The sequence below is a fragment of the Theropithecus gelada genome, chromosome 4 (assembly GCF_003255815.1).
Source record: "Theropithecus gelada isolate Dixy chromosome 4, Tgel_1.0, whole genome shotgun sequence".
NCBI classification, from domain to species: domain Eukaryota; kingdom Metazoa; phylum Chordata; class Mammalia; order Primates; family Cercopithecidae; genus Theropithecus; species Theropithecus gelada.
Window position 1 is genome coordinate 104,143,071 of NC_037671.1, and position 15,085 is coordinate 104,158,155.

The 15,085-nt window shown below is 33.8% G+C and overlaps 1 protein-coding gene across 2 annotated transcripts in view; it reads left to right on the top strand.

The window, feature by feature from the left end:
* The window catches only part of LIN28B (lin-28 homolog B), a 140,148-nt gene that overhangs the window by 19,594 nt on the left and 105,469 nt on the right, over window positions 1-15,085 (top strand). The window contains exons 1-2 of one of the 2 annotated variants that reach the window (XM_025382884.1): window positions 387-599; window positions 1,445-1,632. In XM_025382884.1, the coding sequence (XP_025238669.1) occupies window positions 590-599; window positions 1,445-1,632 (198 nt within the window). In that variant the 5' untranslated portion in view covers window positions 387-589. Of the gene's footprint in view, window positions 1-386; window positions 600-1,444; window positions 1,633-15,085 lie in introns of those variants that run through there. The other variant, XM_025382883.1, reaches the window with a different exon arrangement.

Sequence of the window (15,085 nt, forward strand, 5' to 3'; positions counted from 1 at the left end):
GCAGGTTTACTGCCATGGAATAGCTGAATTCTTAAGGGGAAAAAAAGCGTTAACATCGGTTGTTTTATTTAAACGACCCCCTCCCATGATTTTATTTATTCGGGCTTGTGTGTAAGGCACGCGTGTGCACATATATGACTGTGCCTTTTTTCCTAAATCTATGATTCACAAGGACCCTCCATTGTGTTTAAGTAGAAGCACAAAATCAGCATTCTGATTTACCCTAAAGAAGCGTTCCAAATTGTCTTTAAGATAACATGTTTGAGTTTTTCGTGTTCATTCATAAATTATTTTGATGTCAGCATAGATGAAATGGCGATTGGTTATCTCTTCCTCTTGCCAGCCCCTTAAGGATACGAGGTGAAATTAGTAGCAAGAAAGCATGTAATTGACAAAGTCACGTGTGCTCAGGGGGCCAGAAACTGGAGAGAGGAGAGAAAAAAATCAAAAGAAGGAAAGCACATTAGACCATGCGAGCTAAATTTGTGATCGCACAAAATCAAGATGTTAGATTGATGCAGAAGATCACTCCGTTCCAAAGGGAAAGTTTTCATCTCACGAGTTTGGAGCTGAGGGCCCGTGGGGCAACATGGCCGAAGGTTAATTTTCTTTTCTATTGTTTTACTGTGAATTTCTTTCTTCTTTTCTCCTCCCCCTCCCCCTCTCCCACCCTTCTTTGACCGTCCCCCCCTTCCCCCTTTACCCCAATACTGGGCATTACCTCCCAACCCCCCATCACGCAGTGGGGCTTTCTGCAAACCTATTGTTATAGATCTCCAAAAATGTTTTGTACCGCCCACACTGATTCACAACTTGAAAAGCTTTCAGGGGGCTATTGTTTGAATTGTGTGAGTGTGATTAAGCGCAGTTTCAGTTAGTGAGCCCAAGAAAACTTTTATACACCTGCCCCCTCCCCCATTCCACCCCAACTTTAATTGAAAGTTATGGGGGGGGAGGGGAATGCACATTGCAAATAACGCTGGATTCACTGCTGCCCCATGTGCCTTAACTAGTAGCTCTAAACCATCTTCACGATTTCTCTTTCCTCCTCGTGCCCGCCGGAGAGAATAGTTTTGCTGAAAATTTCTCTTTGTCAATGGGATCAGTATTAAATCAGCAATATACAAGTAAAGTATCGCATGTTGTAATGTAAAATGTGGCTGAAAAATGGAGTTAAATGAAAAAGAACACGTATGTATAGAAACGTGGAAGTTGGTGTGATCGATAGAACAGTGTGGCTTCCCCCTCCCCCGCTTTCCTTTTAACCCTTTATATTTTAAATCTTTTCTGTAGGAGAAAAGAAATCAAACCATTTTAAAAAAATGTTTTTTTGTTACCCTTCCCCTACACTCCCAGGCAGGCAACTTTTTTTTTTTTTTTCCAAATCTTTGAATGCACATTGAATGGGAATACAGACTGACTTTTTTGTCCTGTTCCTTCTCAGGCGGGGCGAGCAAAGGTGGTGGAGAAGAGCCCGGGAAGCTGCCGGAGCCGGCAGAGGAGGAATCCCAGGTTTTGCGCGGAACTGGCCACTGTAAGTGGTTCAATGTGCGCATGGGATTTGGATTCATCTCCATGATAAACCGAGAGGGAAGCCCCTTGGATATTCCAGTCGATGTATTTGTACACCAAGTAAGCCAAGCTTTTTTTTCCCCCCTCTTCATCTTTTTCCATGTGGAGGAGCTGATCAGTAGTTATGCCAATAGACGTACAAGAAGATGCCCTTCGGTATATTGAAAGACAAAATTTTCCCTGAAATTACTAGGTAGTGCAGCGTTTAGTGTACGTGTATGGGCCTTTTCCTGGGTTTTCTGTCAAAAGAGAAAAGAAAATATTTGAAATTTCACTATATATATTCAGGTTGATGTTATTAGCATTTCCCCCTGCTTCATTCTACAGCGAACTAGTGTTCATGTAGCTTCCGGTATTATCTATACAATATACTCTGTCGCCTGTATCTGGTGAATGGGTAGAAAAATGAAGAAACATGATCATTTTAAGGTTGAAAAAACAAAGTGAAACAGTTTGCTGTGGAAAGAAATGTATAGATTGCCTTATTTTAGACACCTCTAGTCACAGTAGCTCCCTTTATTATTTCATCGCTGCCTGTCCAGTAGTCATTTTGTAGACTCAGATAAAAATAATTTGACTTCATAGTAAAATAAAATAGAACACTGTTGACTTAGTATGGTTGTAAAGAAATGCGTGCAATAGAGGGATGCTTGACAAACATTTTAGAAATGTGCTCCGTGTAGTCAGTGGTCTAAGTATACTGTCTCTTTAAGAGACTGAACTCAAAAAAACATGTGGCCAGAGGCGGCTCTAGTTTGTGTGTTTAAAATGTGCTGGTCTGCTACTTGGGGTAAATTTCAACCTTTGCTTATATTGTGTTGTAATTTTTAAAGATGTTTTAATACCAAACAGAATTTCATTGCTTCCCATTTTCAAAATTTTATCCAGGAAATAATGAATTAATACTTCTGCCTTTACTCCTCTCTACTGCTTAATCCCTTTATAATAAAAAAGATACTTTTATGGAAGCCTGATTTTTTCCTCAAAAAAAGGTAAATATAAATTTTCTGTAGCGAATTCATAGTTAGAAATAAAGAGGTTTAGGACTAAAGAGGTTTATTTTGGCATGATATCTAAGTTAAAAAGAATTGAATGAATGACTGTTAATACTGCAGATTGACTGACAGATACATGCATGAAATACTTGGTATATTTGCTTGAAAAGTATGTATTTGGTACTGTGTTGCATGTTCCTAGTAATATTTATACCCCCTTCCCTAAGGAATATCATCTTCAAATTAAATATATAAACAATAGAAACATATGAAACCATTCTGTTTTGATCTGTTGTCCTTTGGTGCTTGGTAGCTTCCTGACCTTGCTGTGTGGTGTGTGTTTTCCTTTCCTGAAGGCCTGGCCATCATTATTGGCTGTTTATATGTGGAAGGATCAGCATAATCTGTGAATTGAAACAGGGTTTAAATACACAAATACGAGTCCACATACAGACTACTGGATTTTATGCTTCCTATTTTATAGTGCAAAATGAAGCTACATTTTCTGTTTTTTCCCTTCTAAGACTGGATGACAAAAATCATTGACAAATCCATTTTCTCTCAGGCTCTTTCTTCCCCCTTTGAACCTTCTTTAGGTTGTTAAATTGTTTTTTACGATCTCATAAATTTGTTTTATAGATGAATGAAAAAAATAGCCCTTTTCTTCTTTGTCTGGTCACACCTTTTTATAATTTGATTTTCTGTGTTTACCTTCTAAAATATTCAAATGTTAAGATATTTTATTAACCAATGTTAATGTTTAGATCCATGAGACATTTGTGTTTACACTATTTAATGATTATATATTGGTAAACATTCCTCTATTCACTGAATTAAAACATATAGCTGTTAAAGTTTTTTAAATATATAGCTGTTTCTAGACTATAAACATTGATTTTTAAATAGTTGACTTAATCTTCAGTTACATACAGTATATATGTACAGTTCATGTATATATTAAAAGGACAGTATTAAATGATGCCTAAAGAGGTTTCTTATATTGTAATTTACATACATTGTATATAAATTGTATGAATAATTGTTTTGAAGAAGGCAGGAATCCTACTGATGTTAGCCAAGCAACTACAATTAACAGTTAGATGGTTATAAATGATATAGGTATTATGTGTGCATCCCTTGTGGAATAAGGTTGCAATTCAAGACTATTTCATAGAATTAAAAAAAAATTTATTACTATTTGAGAGGCCATTTTAGTTCTATAAGCATTTTTGAAAACATTCCAGGTTTTATATCTATGTACTATTTTGTTGTGAAAGGATATGTATCATAGACGATTAGGAATTTTAAATGTTCAACTGTACCTGTATCTACTCAAAATATTTTAAATATATGACATAGTTTTTTTTGGAGTGTTTGGAAGCACATGTGTCATTGGATTTTTTTTTTTTTAAGTATTCTGAAGCATTTTTAATATGTATTTGGGGAAATAAAAAACAAATTATTTGTGTCTTTAATAAATATATAAAAATTTATGCTAAGGCACCTGGGATACTTTTTCTCTTAAAAATAGTGATTGCAAGTAACCATATATCAAAACGTATTCAGTTGCTTCAAAATAAAGAGAATGTATATATGTGTGTTTTAAAATTGAGCTGTGTATTTGTAGTTATGTATATTTATAGTTACATAATTCTACTTAAAATTTATTGGCAGTAATACAGTCAAACTTTCTTGTAGTTCCTGTGATGTCACCAAATCCTCAAAAAGAAACACATGCCTAGGTGCTGTACTTTATCTCTCTTTAGACATGTTGATAAATGCTGTGAGAGTCTGCTGTTTGAGGATGGTATGTAACCATTGATGGTTTAAAATGACAGTATTCATTTGATTTTCTAATGTTAACTTGTAATTTAACTAGTTCCTATTTTTATTATGTGAAAATATATATTCTGACCCATGTTAATTGTGAAACATTGATGCAGTTTAGTAATGAATATTTTATTTTTAAATATTTAACAAAATATATAAGTATTATATTTGTGAATTTTGTCATATCTCACTGTTGAGGTTTTTAAAAAATATTTAATAAAATAGGAAATTTTTGATTATTTTATTTTTAAATATAAATTTTTAAGAATTTCTTAAGTATCCAATGCAAACACAGATTTGTTTCAAATGAAGTAAGGATATATGTGGTTAATACAGATTTGTTAAGTCTAGATTCTTTTTTTTTTTTGAGATGGAGTCTTGCACTGTCACCCAGGCTGGAGTGCAGTGGTAAGATCTTGGCTCACTGCAACCCCTGCCTCGTGGGTTCAAGCAATTCTGCTGCCTCAGCTCCCGAGTAACTGGGATTACAGGTGCCCGCCACCACGCCTGGCTAATTTTTTGTATTTTTAGTAGAGATGGGGTTTCACTGTGTTGGCCAGGCTGGTCTCGAACTCCTAACCTCGTGATCCGCCTGCCTTCGCCTCCCAAAGTGCTGGGATTACAGGCATGAGCCACTGCGCCCGGCTGTAAGTATAGATTCTTACTAAGGTGATTTCATAAATTAGAATATGATTATTTAGTAAGTGCCAGTAATTACTACTCCTACCAGTTTCTTATATTTTTTAAAATCACGATTAGATTTAGGATAACATTTACATTACCTGGAGAATGTTACTGGCAGTTTTTTGAAATGTTAAAAGTTCTTAGTAAGACTTAAATGTTTGATGGTACTTTAGAAGAATAGAATGGTAATTAAATATTAGATCTCTTTTGGAGAAGGGCAGTGTTAACTTAATAACTACCTATTGATGTTTGTTATATAGGGTTTTTTTATAGATTTTAATATTTATTTCCAAAGTCGTTATCTTACCTAATAAGATAAAATGATCATTTGAATTTGATTTTGTTCTAGGGAGGTGTAGAATACGTTCTCCTTATTGCTCTCTCCTCAGCTTATGTGCATAATAATACTTTCTTCACATATAGGGTTTATATATACTTGGAATTCCTTGCCATCAAATATGATACAATTGTTTACGTAAATGTATTTCATTTATTTCATAATGTATGCATAATGTTTGTATCTCTTTTTTTCTCAAAGAAAAAGAGTAATTTCAAAATGACTGCAATTTAGCTACCATTACTCAGTAGGCCTAAATATTAATAATTTATCTTTATTCATCTTCATTTACCTTACAGATATTGGTGTTTTCTTCTTATGGTCTTTATTTTGGAATTAGATTTTGATGTTTATGGATAATTCAAATGCCCACATTAGAAAGGCTTTATATATTTTATGTTCCTTTGCTTCAAAAATATCTCAAGGAGTAATGGAAATAGAAAAAATAAGAATCGTTATTGTTACTGAGTTAAAGCATTAACAGTAAGAGATATGAAAACATTTAGAGATGACTAATACTTAAATATATGAAAAATTTCTTACAGTTCAATTGATCTAATATAGAGTTCTTATATATTTAATTAATTATACAATGTAGGAAAACAAATTTATTTCTGTATGTTCATTAAGGTCTTTTCATAATATTTCATTGCTGATTAACTAGCCGTGTTTAGTTTTGTTATAGTTAAACATAAAATCATTTTTCACATGAAGAATATGTGTGATTATTATTATTCTCTGGACTGCTTAATATGCCAGTTAAAAAAAAGACATCCTGGAAACAAAAATGTGATCATAAACAGTTACAGCTCATTTGTATAGTGAGTTATACATTTTAATATTTTTAAAATAGTTTATAACCTACCAGATTTTTAAGATGATTTGCCCAGTTCACCAATTTCAGAGAATCCCAAGCTAAGTGCTTTAAGGTCGTTTAATCGTAATATCACGTTTAAAGGCATTTATTATAAAACAAAATTTTATAAGATTTATTAATGTAGCCCTAAAGATACTTTTGATTTTCAAGTGGTGGTGCATTTTTCAGACTCTTTTTCATGTATTTAAGTTCTACAAAGATACTCTGATTCAATTTAAATGTGAAATGTGAATTAGGTACATATTGAAAATGTAGTCCTTTCTCCTATTTTAAAGATTATTGGTGTACTTCTTAAATATTTTTCTCCTACCTTTTTAAAGAGCAGTTTTAGGTTCACAGCAAAATTAAGAGGAAAATACATAGATTTTTCCATGTACCCTTGCCCTTTCAAATGCATAGCATCCTCCATTATCAACATCCCCTACCAAGAGTGGCACATTTGTTTCAAATATGATTGACACATCATAATCACACAGAGTCCATAGCTTACATTAGTGTTAGCCTTTGGTGTTGCATGTTCTCGCTAATTTTTGATTCCTCTTTTATTTTAAAAGACTATTCACAACAAATGAACGCAGTAAATCAAATAATTATTTTTTAAATAAAAATGTGAGTGTCAAATCACAAGTATTCAGTGTAACCTTTTAAAACATGTCTTTAACTTGTCTCAGAGTTCTTAGGTTTCATGAGAAATTAAAAGTTTATTTGTTACCTGCGTTCAACTTGGTAGATTAAAAATTGAGTCCTTCACTGTAATTTTTGTTGCTTTCAGGCAGCAACAAAATATTATTTGGATTTGGTTGAATTCTTCCTCTTCAGAGATAGTTAGAAATATTACAGATAGTTATGTCTACTTTAACTGACCAGCTCTTTTGGTATTGTGATTAACTTAAAAGTTGCTAGTTAGAAATAAGATGCACTGTATTGTTTTTGTTTCTTTGAGACTTAAGTTGTCCAGGCTAACCTGGAACTCCTAGCTAGTCTCAAGAGATACTCGCTCCTCAGCCTCCGTAATAGCTGGGACTACAGGCATGCACCACCATGCCTAGCTTGATGTATTGTATTTTTACGTCTAAACTGAGAATAACCTAAACAAAGTGAAGCTACTTCTGATGAATTAAACTGGAAAGTTATCTTAAATGTTATACTTGATTTGGAATGAAATATGGAATATTTTATCATTATCAAAGACTATCGTTCTTTATACCTTGAGATATTTCCCCTGAGTTTTGAGTAACAGGAGATTCAGCTTATTTAATATATAGTTACAATAGATGGCATTGTACCATTTACAGTGCATAAGAAACTTAACTGATTTATATTCCTCCCTAAAATAATTTGATTATAGCATCTTCTAATATCATAAAAGTTGATAACAGTAATGTGTTTAAGAAAGTACATTGCAGGTGAGTGGGGTACATTTAAAAATGATCTTTTAATGAGTAGCTTATCAAACAAGCAATGAAAGTACCATGTTGCATTTTGATACATCAGGATACATCTAATCATTTATCTCAAATTGGAGGACAGTCTGATTATTGCTTCTTCCTTTTCAATATCTAAATATTTGACAATTTGGAAATATTTTCTAAATAAGATTTACAAATAATTGATAGATTTAGTCCTGTAATTTTTTCTATAATTTTCTGTTAGTTGGAGTAATAATACCTAACTTTTTAAGTTGTTTTGAAGAGTAGAGGTAATGTTATATAAACTGCCTACTAAGTATCTGTTGAGAAAATAAACTAATGTAAACTGGTCTTTGCCAAAAGAATCATGGTTAAATTATTTTCAGTGGTGTATACTCATGGTGGATAATTAAGCTGGTCTTTTATGTGTTTTTTTAAAAATTGGGCAAAATGTGTTGTATATTAATAGTTTAATTTCCATTACAGTTGACACTAAGGCTTTTTATTATAGTTTTCTGGTATAGAATATTGTTTTTGTTATTTAAAATAATTCTTTTGGCTGAACGTGGTGGCTCATGCCTGTAATCCCAGCGCTTTGGGAGGCTGAGGCTGGCAGATTGAGCCCAGGAGTTTTAGACCAGCCTGGGTAACATGGCAAAACTCCGTACCTACCAAAAAAATTAGCTAGGCGTGATGGCATGCACCTGTGGTCCCAGCTGTCATGGAGGCTGAGGTAAGAGGATCACTTCTTGAGCCCAGGAGGCAGAGGCCACAATGAGCTGAGATCACTCCACTGCACTCCAGTCTGGATGACAGAGCAATACGATCTCTAAAATTATTTTTTTTGAGATGGGGTCTCACTTGGTTGCCTAGGCTAGAGTGCAGTGGCGGGATCATAGCTCACTGAAGCCTTTACTTCCTGGGCTCAAGTGATCCTCCTGCCTTGGCCTCCTAACATCCTGGGATTACAGGCATGAGCAACTGCGCCAGGCCTAGAATATTGTTTAAAATATCAGGATATAAACTACAGCTTGGAAATATTTTTGTTATACAGATATTTTGGTTTTAATAATTGTTGTAACATAAGATTTTACCTGTATAAGATTTTACCTGTGTACGTATGTATTTTGTGTATTCATTATAAGCTAAAGAAAAATACTGTTTTAAATAGGCCTGCTGTGATAATTTAATACCATTTTTTGATTAATAATTATTTAATCTTTGTAAGATAGTGTAGAATGATAAAGATTCTGCTCAAATCAGTATTCAAATCCCAGTTTATTAGATACCTGTGAGGGAAATAAGTTACCTTGTCAGTGTCTCAATGGCCTATAAATGGAAGGACAAAAATAGTACCCACTTTGTATAGGGCTGTTAGGAGGATTACATGTTATTACATATGTAAAGCACCTAACACAAACTTGGCAGATAGTAGGGACTCAATGTGTATTGTACATAATTATTATTATAAAGGAGAAGTAGTGTGGTATTGTGAGAGAAAAAACCATGGGAATGAGTATTTGACTTCGGCTCTGCCACTTGGTTGGTTTGTAACTTTTGGCTGGTCACTTCCTGGGAGCTTCAGTGTTCTCATGGGTAAAATGTGATAAATAATATTTTCCTCTTAATTTTAGAGGTTTATGGTAAGGGTCAATTGAAATAATACGCATGAAAATAATTTAAAAACCCTAACGATCTCAGGTTTTAGTTTTAATCTTTTTTTTCAAGAGCTATGTTTTTATTAATCATTTTAATTATGAATATTTCTGGTTTTTGTTTTGAGACAGTGTATTGCTCTTGCCCAGGCTGGAGTGCAGTGTTGGGATCATGGCTCACTGCAACCTCAAACTCCTGACTCAAGCAATTATCCCACCTGAGCCTTCTGAGATGCTGGGACTATAGGTGTGCATCACCATTCCTGGCTGATATTTTTTATTATATTTGTAGAGATGGGGTCTCCCTATGTTGCCCAGGCTGGTCTCTAACTCCTGGGCTTAAGGGATCCTCCCACCTCAGCCTGCCAAAGTTGCAGAGATTTACAGCATGAGTCACCACACCTGACCTCACTTTGGTTTTCTCTAGTTTTTTTCTGCCTGAAAATCAACCTTTATTCTAGTAGTTTCTGTGCTTGTGAATGAGATTAATTCATATGCATTTTACTGATCTTCAGTATAATATTAATTACATTTATCATTATGGTATTTTTTCATGTGCTGTAATCTTACTTAAAGTGCATAATTAGGCTTATTGATGTTCATGTTTCTTGTCAGAAATTTATTGAATTGGTCAGGTGTGGTGGCTCATGCCTGTAGTCCCAGCACTTTGGGAGGCTGAGGGGGGCGGATCACTTGAGGTCAGGAATTCGAGACCAGCCTGGCTAACATGGTAAAACCCTGTCTCTACTAAAAATACAAAAAATTAGGCCTGGTGGCACATGCTTGTAATCCCAGCTATTTGGAAGGCTGAGGCAGGAGAATCGCTTCAACCCTGGAGGTGGAGGTTGCAGTGAATCGAGATCATGCCATTGCACTCCAGGCAACGAGCAAAACTCCCTCTCAAAAAGAAAAGAAAAGAAATTTATTGAATTTCGATCCCGACTCGGTTTTTGTATAAACATTTTTAAAATTTTTATTTAATTAATTATTATTGTTATTATTATTATTATCGTTTTTTAGAAACAGGGTCTTCCTCAGTCACCCAGGCTGGCGTGCAGTGGTGGTATTATAGCCTACTGCCACTTCAAATTCCTGGCTCCTGCAGTTATCCAACCTGAGCCTTCTGAGTAGCTGGGACTACAGGCGTGCACCAGCATGCTGAGCTGATATTTTTTATTATATTTGTAGCGATGTGGTCTCCGTGTTTCACAGCCTGGTCTTGAGCTTCTGGGCTCAATGGATCCTCCCACCTCAGCCTTTAGAGTAGCTGGGACGACAGGTGTGCACCACCATGCCTGGCACATGCCACTGTGCCTGGCGAATTTGTAAAATTTTTTGTAGAGACAGGAGCTTGCCTTGTTGACCAGGCTGGTTTAGAACTCCTGGCTTCAGGTGATCCTGCTGCCTCTGCCTCCTTAAGTGCTGGGATTACAGATGTGAGCCACTTTGCTCAGCTTGTATAAACATTTTTAGAAATGTAAATCAACAAGATGGCTTAATGTCGTAGAAAAGTATTAACTTTTAAAAAATGATTATAAAAATCGTGGTTCAGTAAAGTTAACTAATTTTTATTGATCACTTACTAAGTGAAACACTGTTGGTTTGGTATTTCCATTTTAGCAAACTAAGTTTTTTCCAGTTAATTCTCATTATTTGCATATAAGGCATAAAAGCAAAGGATCATTTTTCCTGTGTTCTATTCACTTCCTGTTATGAAGTCTAACTATACAGCCTCTACCAATTTAATTTTGGGATAGCTAAGATAAAAAGCAAATATTAGTTTTAAAATTTTGAGCTAAATGCAGTGATTTTCCAATAGTATTAAAATAATGTTTTTCACATTTCATGTGGAGAAACTGTTTTTGCCAGTGCTTAGAATCATTAATTTATTGTGCTATTAATAATACTTAATTTCTACCAGCTGCTTTAAATCTTTTGTCATAACAGCCCACTTTAAAAAATCAAAACCCACTTTAATTTATTACTTTTGTTAAAGTTAGACTATTTTTAAATCTTGTAAGTTTAATTTGGTAATAACTCTGAAGTTTGCTATTTCATTTTATGGTATAGGATACAAAGACTCCATATAAATTTCAAATTACTTTTACTTTGGCCAAGATTTGTTAATGATCATTTTTTTTTAAGCTTTTGTAAGCAATTTCCTAGGCCGTTAGATATAGTGACTAGAATGTTCCCAGATCCTATAATGCTTAAATTATTTTATCTTAGCTTTTTTTTTTCTTTCCCATTCAAATGAATTGTCTTTATCCTTAGTTCAGTCTGTAACAAAAGTCTGGCAACATAGGTTATAGCTATCACTTTAAATATTTAATAGATCATTAATATATTGTAAAGCTTGGAATGAATTATATCAACTTTTCTTCCTGTGTGATTTTAATAATACATGATTTTTTATGATATATAAGCACTGATCCTTCCAAATTTGTCACACTTTTCAACAGCTCCTTTAAATAGATTAAATGATACTAGAGACATATACATAACACAGCTCAGTGTAAGCCATAAATTTTTTTTTAAAGTGCATCTTTTTCAGTTTTCACAAGAAAAAAAGCTTCTCTTTTCAGGGATTGATTAAACTGAGCATTAGAAGTTTAGTCACAGTATTGGCCTCATGTTTTAGCTCTCTAATTAAAAATTTTCGTTGAATACTCAATCTAAGAACACTTGGATTTGCATGTTTGCCCCTTTCACTGTTTCCTCCCCCATGCCATTGAAGAATTTTGAATGGTGAGGAATTTGTGCCCTTTGGCTCAGGTTGCAGGCCCACTTGATCAAGCCACAGAAGCCAGAGTCAGAACTATTCATTGCTTATCTTTTCCTTGGGCCACTTGTAAAGCCTGCTTTCTGCTCTGGGAAACAAAATAAAACAACAACAAAAAGCCCCACAAACAACTCTTTATATTGGACATATATAAAGCCTGCAGCATAAAAATGGGCATAATAGTTGATTCTTTATTGGGACTCTCCATGGGTTAATTTCATTATCTTAAGAAGTTTTTCATTGCATTGCAGCTTATTTGATGTATATACTTTAAATGCATGTTATTTTATATGGTATGGTATCCTGTTGGTAGTGAAAGTGCGGTCCTGTGATGTTTTTCTCTTAGGTTGAGATTTACCACTTTTGAAATGTAATGATTACTTTTAAGTAAATTGAATTAATTTGAATGAGAGCTATAAAAAGCCCTAAAGTATTTTATTTTGATATACTTAATTTCTAGCATTTATGCAGACATTTAAAGCTTCCCTGAATTAATAACAGCACAAGTTTATGAGCTGTTCCAATAATGGTGCAAAGACTACATCTAGACCCAGGTTTAAACAAACACAAAACACTTTGTTCTTATCTTAGCATCCCTTAAAAGTATACAGCTCTGGTTCAGGACCTCAGGACCACCCATCACCCTGGACATTGGATACTCCTATTTATTCAAGAGGCTTGTGAAGTATCTGTGTGCCAGTGGGGGATGGTGTGTGTATCTGTATAAGGAATCACAGTTAGGTGATTTTACCCCAATAAAAGCTTCAACATTGTTTGTAAACTGAATTTTGTCCCTGAAGAATTTTCTAGTTGTAAAACCTAATTTGTATTAAATGCTTGTTATTTTATTTAAGTGCTGGCTGCAATCTTCGCATTTTTGATGTTTTCAGAAGGTTAAAGTGGGCCTCTATTAAGATTAATCTTAATTCAGTATAATTTTTTGGTTTTCAGGCCCCACCCTTTGGCTTTGGATAGCTAATACCAAGGTTTTGTTTCTTCCTGTAGAAAGGAAAGGAAAGAAAACTTTCTCTTTCATTGCTTAAGTCATGTGACTTCCCTTTTAGTTGGTCACAGATAGGATTGAAGTGAATCTCAGAATGAAGCATAAAACTTCGAGAAAATATTTATTGATACGTGTCTTGTTTAATTTCATATGCTTTATCTTACTTTACCTCCATGCTGTTGTTTTTTAGGAAGCTGAAAAAAATTACTACTTACATAGATTTTTAAAATAATATGGACCTTCTAATCTATACCGTGGTAGTTTCTTAGTTACTTATTTTTCTGTCAGTTATCTTTTAGTATCATTTGAGATTTCTAAACTGTAGCTTGTTTCCCAGAAATCATACTTATTTTTCTGTCAGTTATCTTTTAGTATCATTTGAGATTTCTAAACTGTAGCTTGTTTCCCAGAACTCATAGTGTAGAGAAAGTAGAGGTGGTGGTTGGGAGACGTTAGCAAGAAATAATTGCTGGCAGAACAAAAGAAAGAAATACATTATAGGACTGCATGTAAAATACAAGAGGGAATTAATTAGATGTATTTCTTCTTGCTCTTCTGACCCACCTCCTAACAGTTAGCATAGGGTAGCTAGCTGTTTAGAAGAAAATCCAATCCACCTCCTATGATATTTACATAATTTTTTATAAAGTTAAATGAGGATACATGTTTGATGCTTATTCCTAATTTGGTGACTTAGTCTTGATGTTCTAGTTTATTGTGAACCATTAAATATTCGATCTTTAAAGTTATTTTAATTTGTTCTTAAGCTACTTGTATTTAAATGTTTAAATTCTATTTTAGTAAACAGTATAGCTGTCTCCAAATAATAACTAAAATATTTGAAACAACAATAGTTTCAAAAAAGTACCCTCTCTGCCATTGATTTTTAAAATATGTAATTTATTGGCATATTTTTATGCAAATAAGTATTTTTAAAAGATTTCTAAGAATACTGTATAGACCACTCTTGACATAAGTAATTATATTTTAAAATCTAATAGGCATTTTTGTTTAAAATATTTTATTTCAATGAGTATTTGTTGTTTATGTAAAAAATTCTTCCTTAAATTTTCATGATCTTGTAGATCTTAAAAGACAATGATATTTGGTCATATGATCTTCCTATCAATCCAAGATAACTTTTAAGTTAACCAGATGTATAAATACAATCTTTTGGTCCGCTTTTAGGATGAATAATGAGAGAAACAAAGTCATCTTTTAATTTTTAGTAGTGTTTTGTCGTAAGTTTATTTTACCTTTAAAAGTTAAATACAAGATTTGTTGAGGTACATAGAAAGGCTGCTTAAGTTTCTGTTGGTAACAGTGGGTTATCAGCCTTTCAAGAACTAGGATCAGGTATGAAGTCTGTAATTAATGTATTGGTCTGTGCTTTCATTGACATTAGAATTTACAGCAATTGATTTACTTTTTATGTCGTCTACAATTGAATGTGTCAACTTCTGTTTACTTAAACTTAAATTTTTATTGATATTTTAATTAATGCTTAAGTTGTCACTTAAATTTTGCTTTTTGGAAAGGTTTAGAATACTAAATCTTTCAAATCCATGATCCTCCCTCATTTGTTATTTTGATTAGCAAGGTATCCAGAAAACACTTAACAACTATTATTAAGCATTTAAATCTAGTACTAACGTTTATTGTTGAAATTATTTGTATCCTAGAATTTAGTGTTATTTATTTATTTGTTTGTTTGTGATAGGGTCTCGCTCTGTCTCCCAGTCTGTAGTGCAGTGGCGCAGTCTCTCACTGCAACCTCCGCCTCCCGGGTTCAAGTGATTCTCATGCTTCAACCTCCTAAGCATCTGGGACTACAGGCGTGCGCCACCACACCTGGCTAATTTTTGTATTTTTTAATAGACAATGAGGTTTCGTTGGCCAGGCTGGTCTTGAACTCCTGACCTCAGGTAATCCACCTTGACC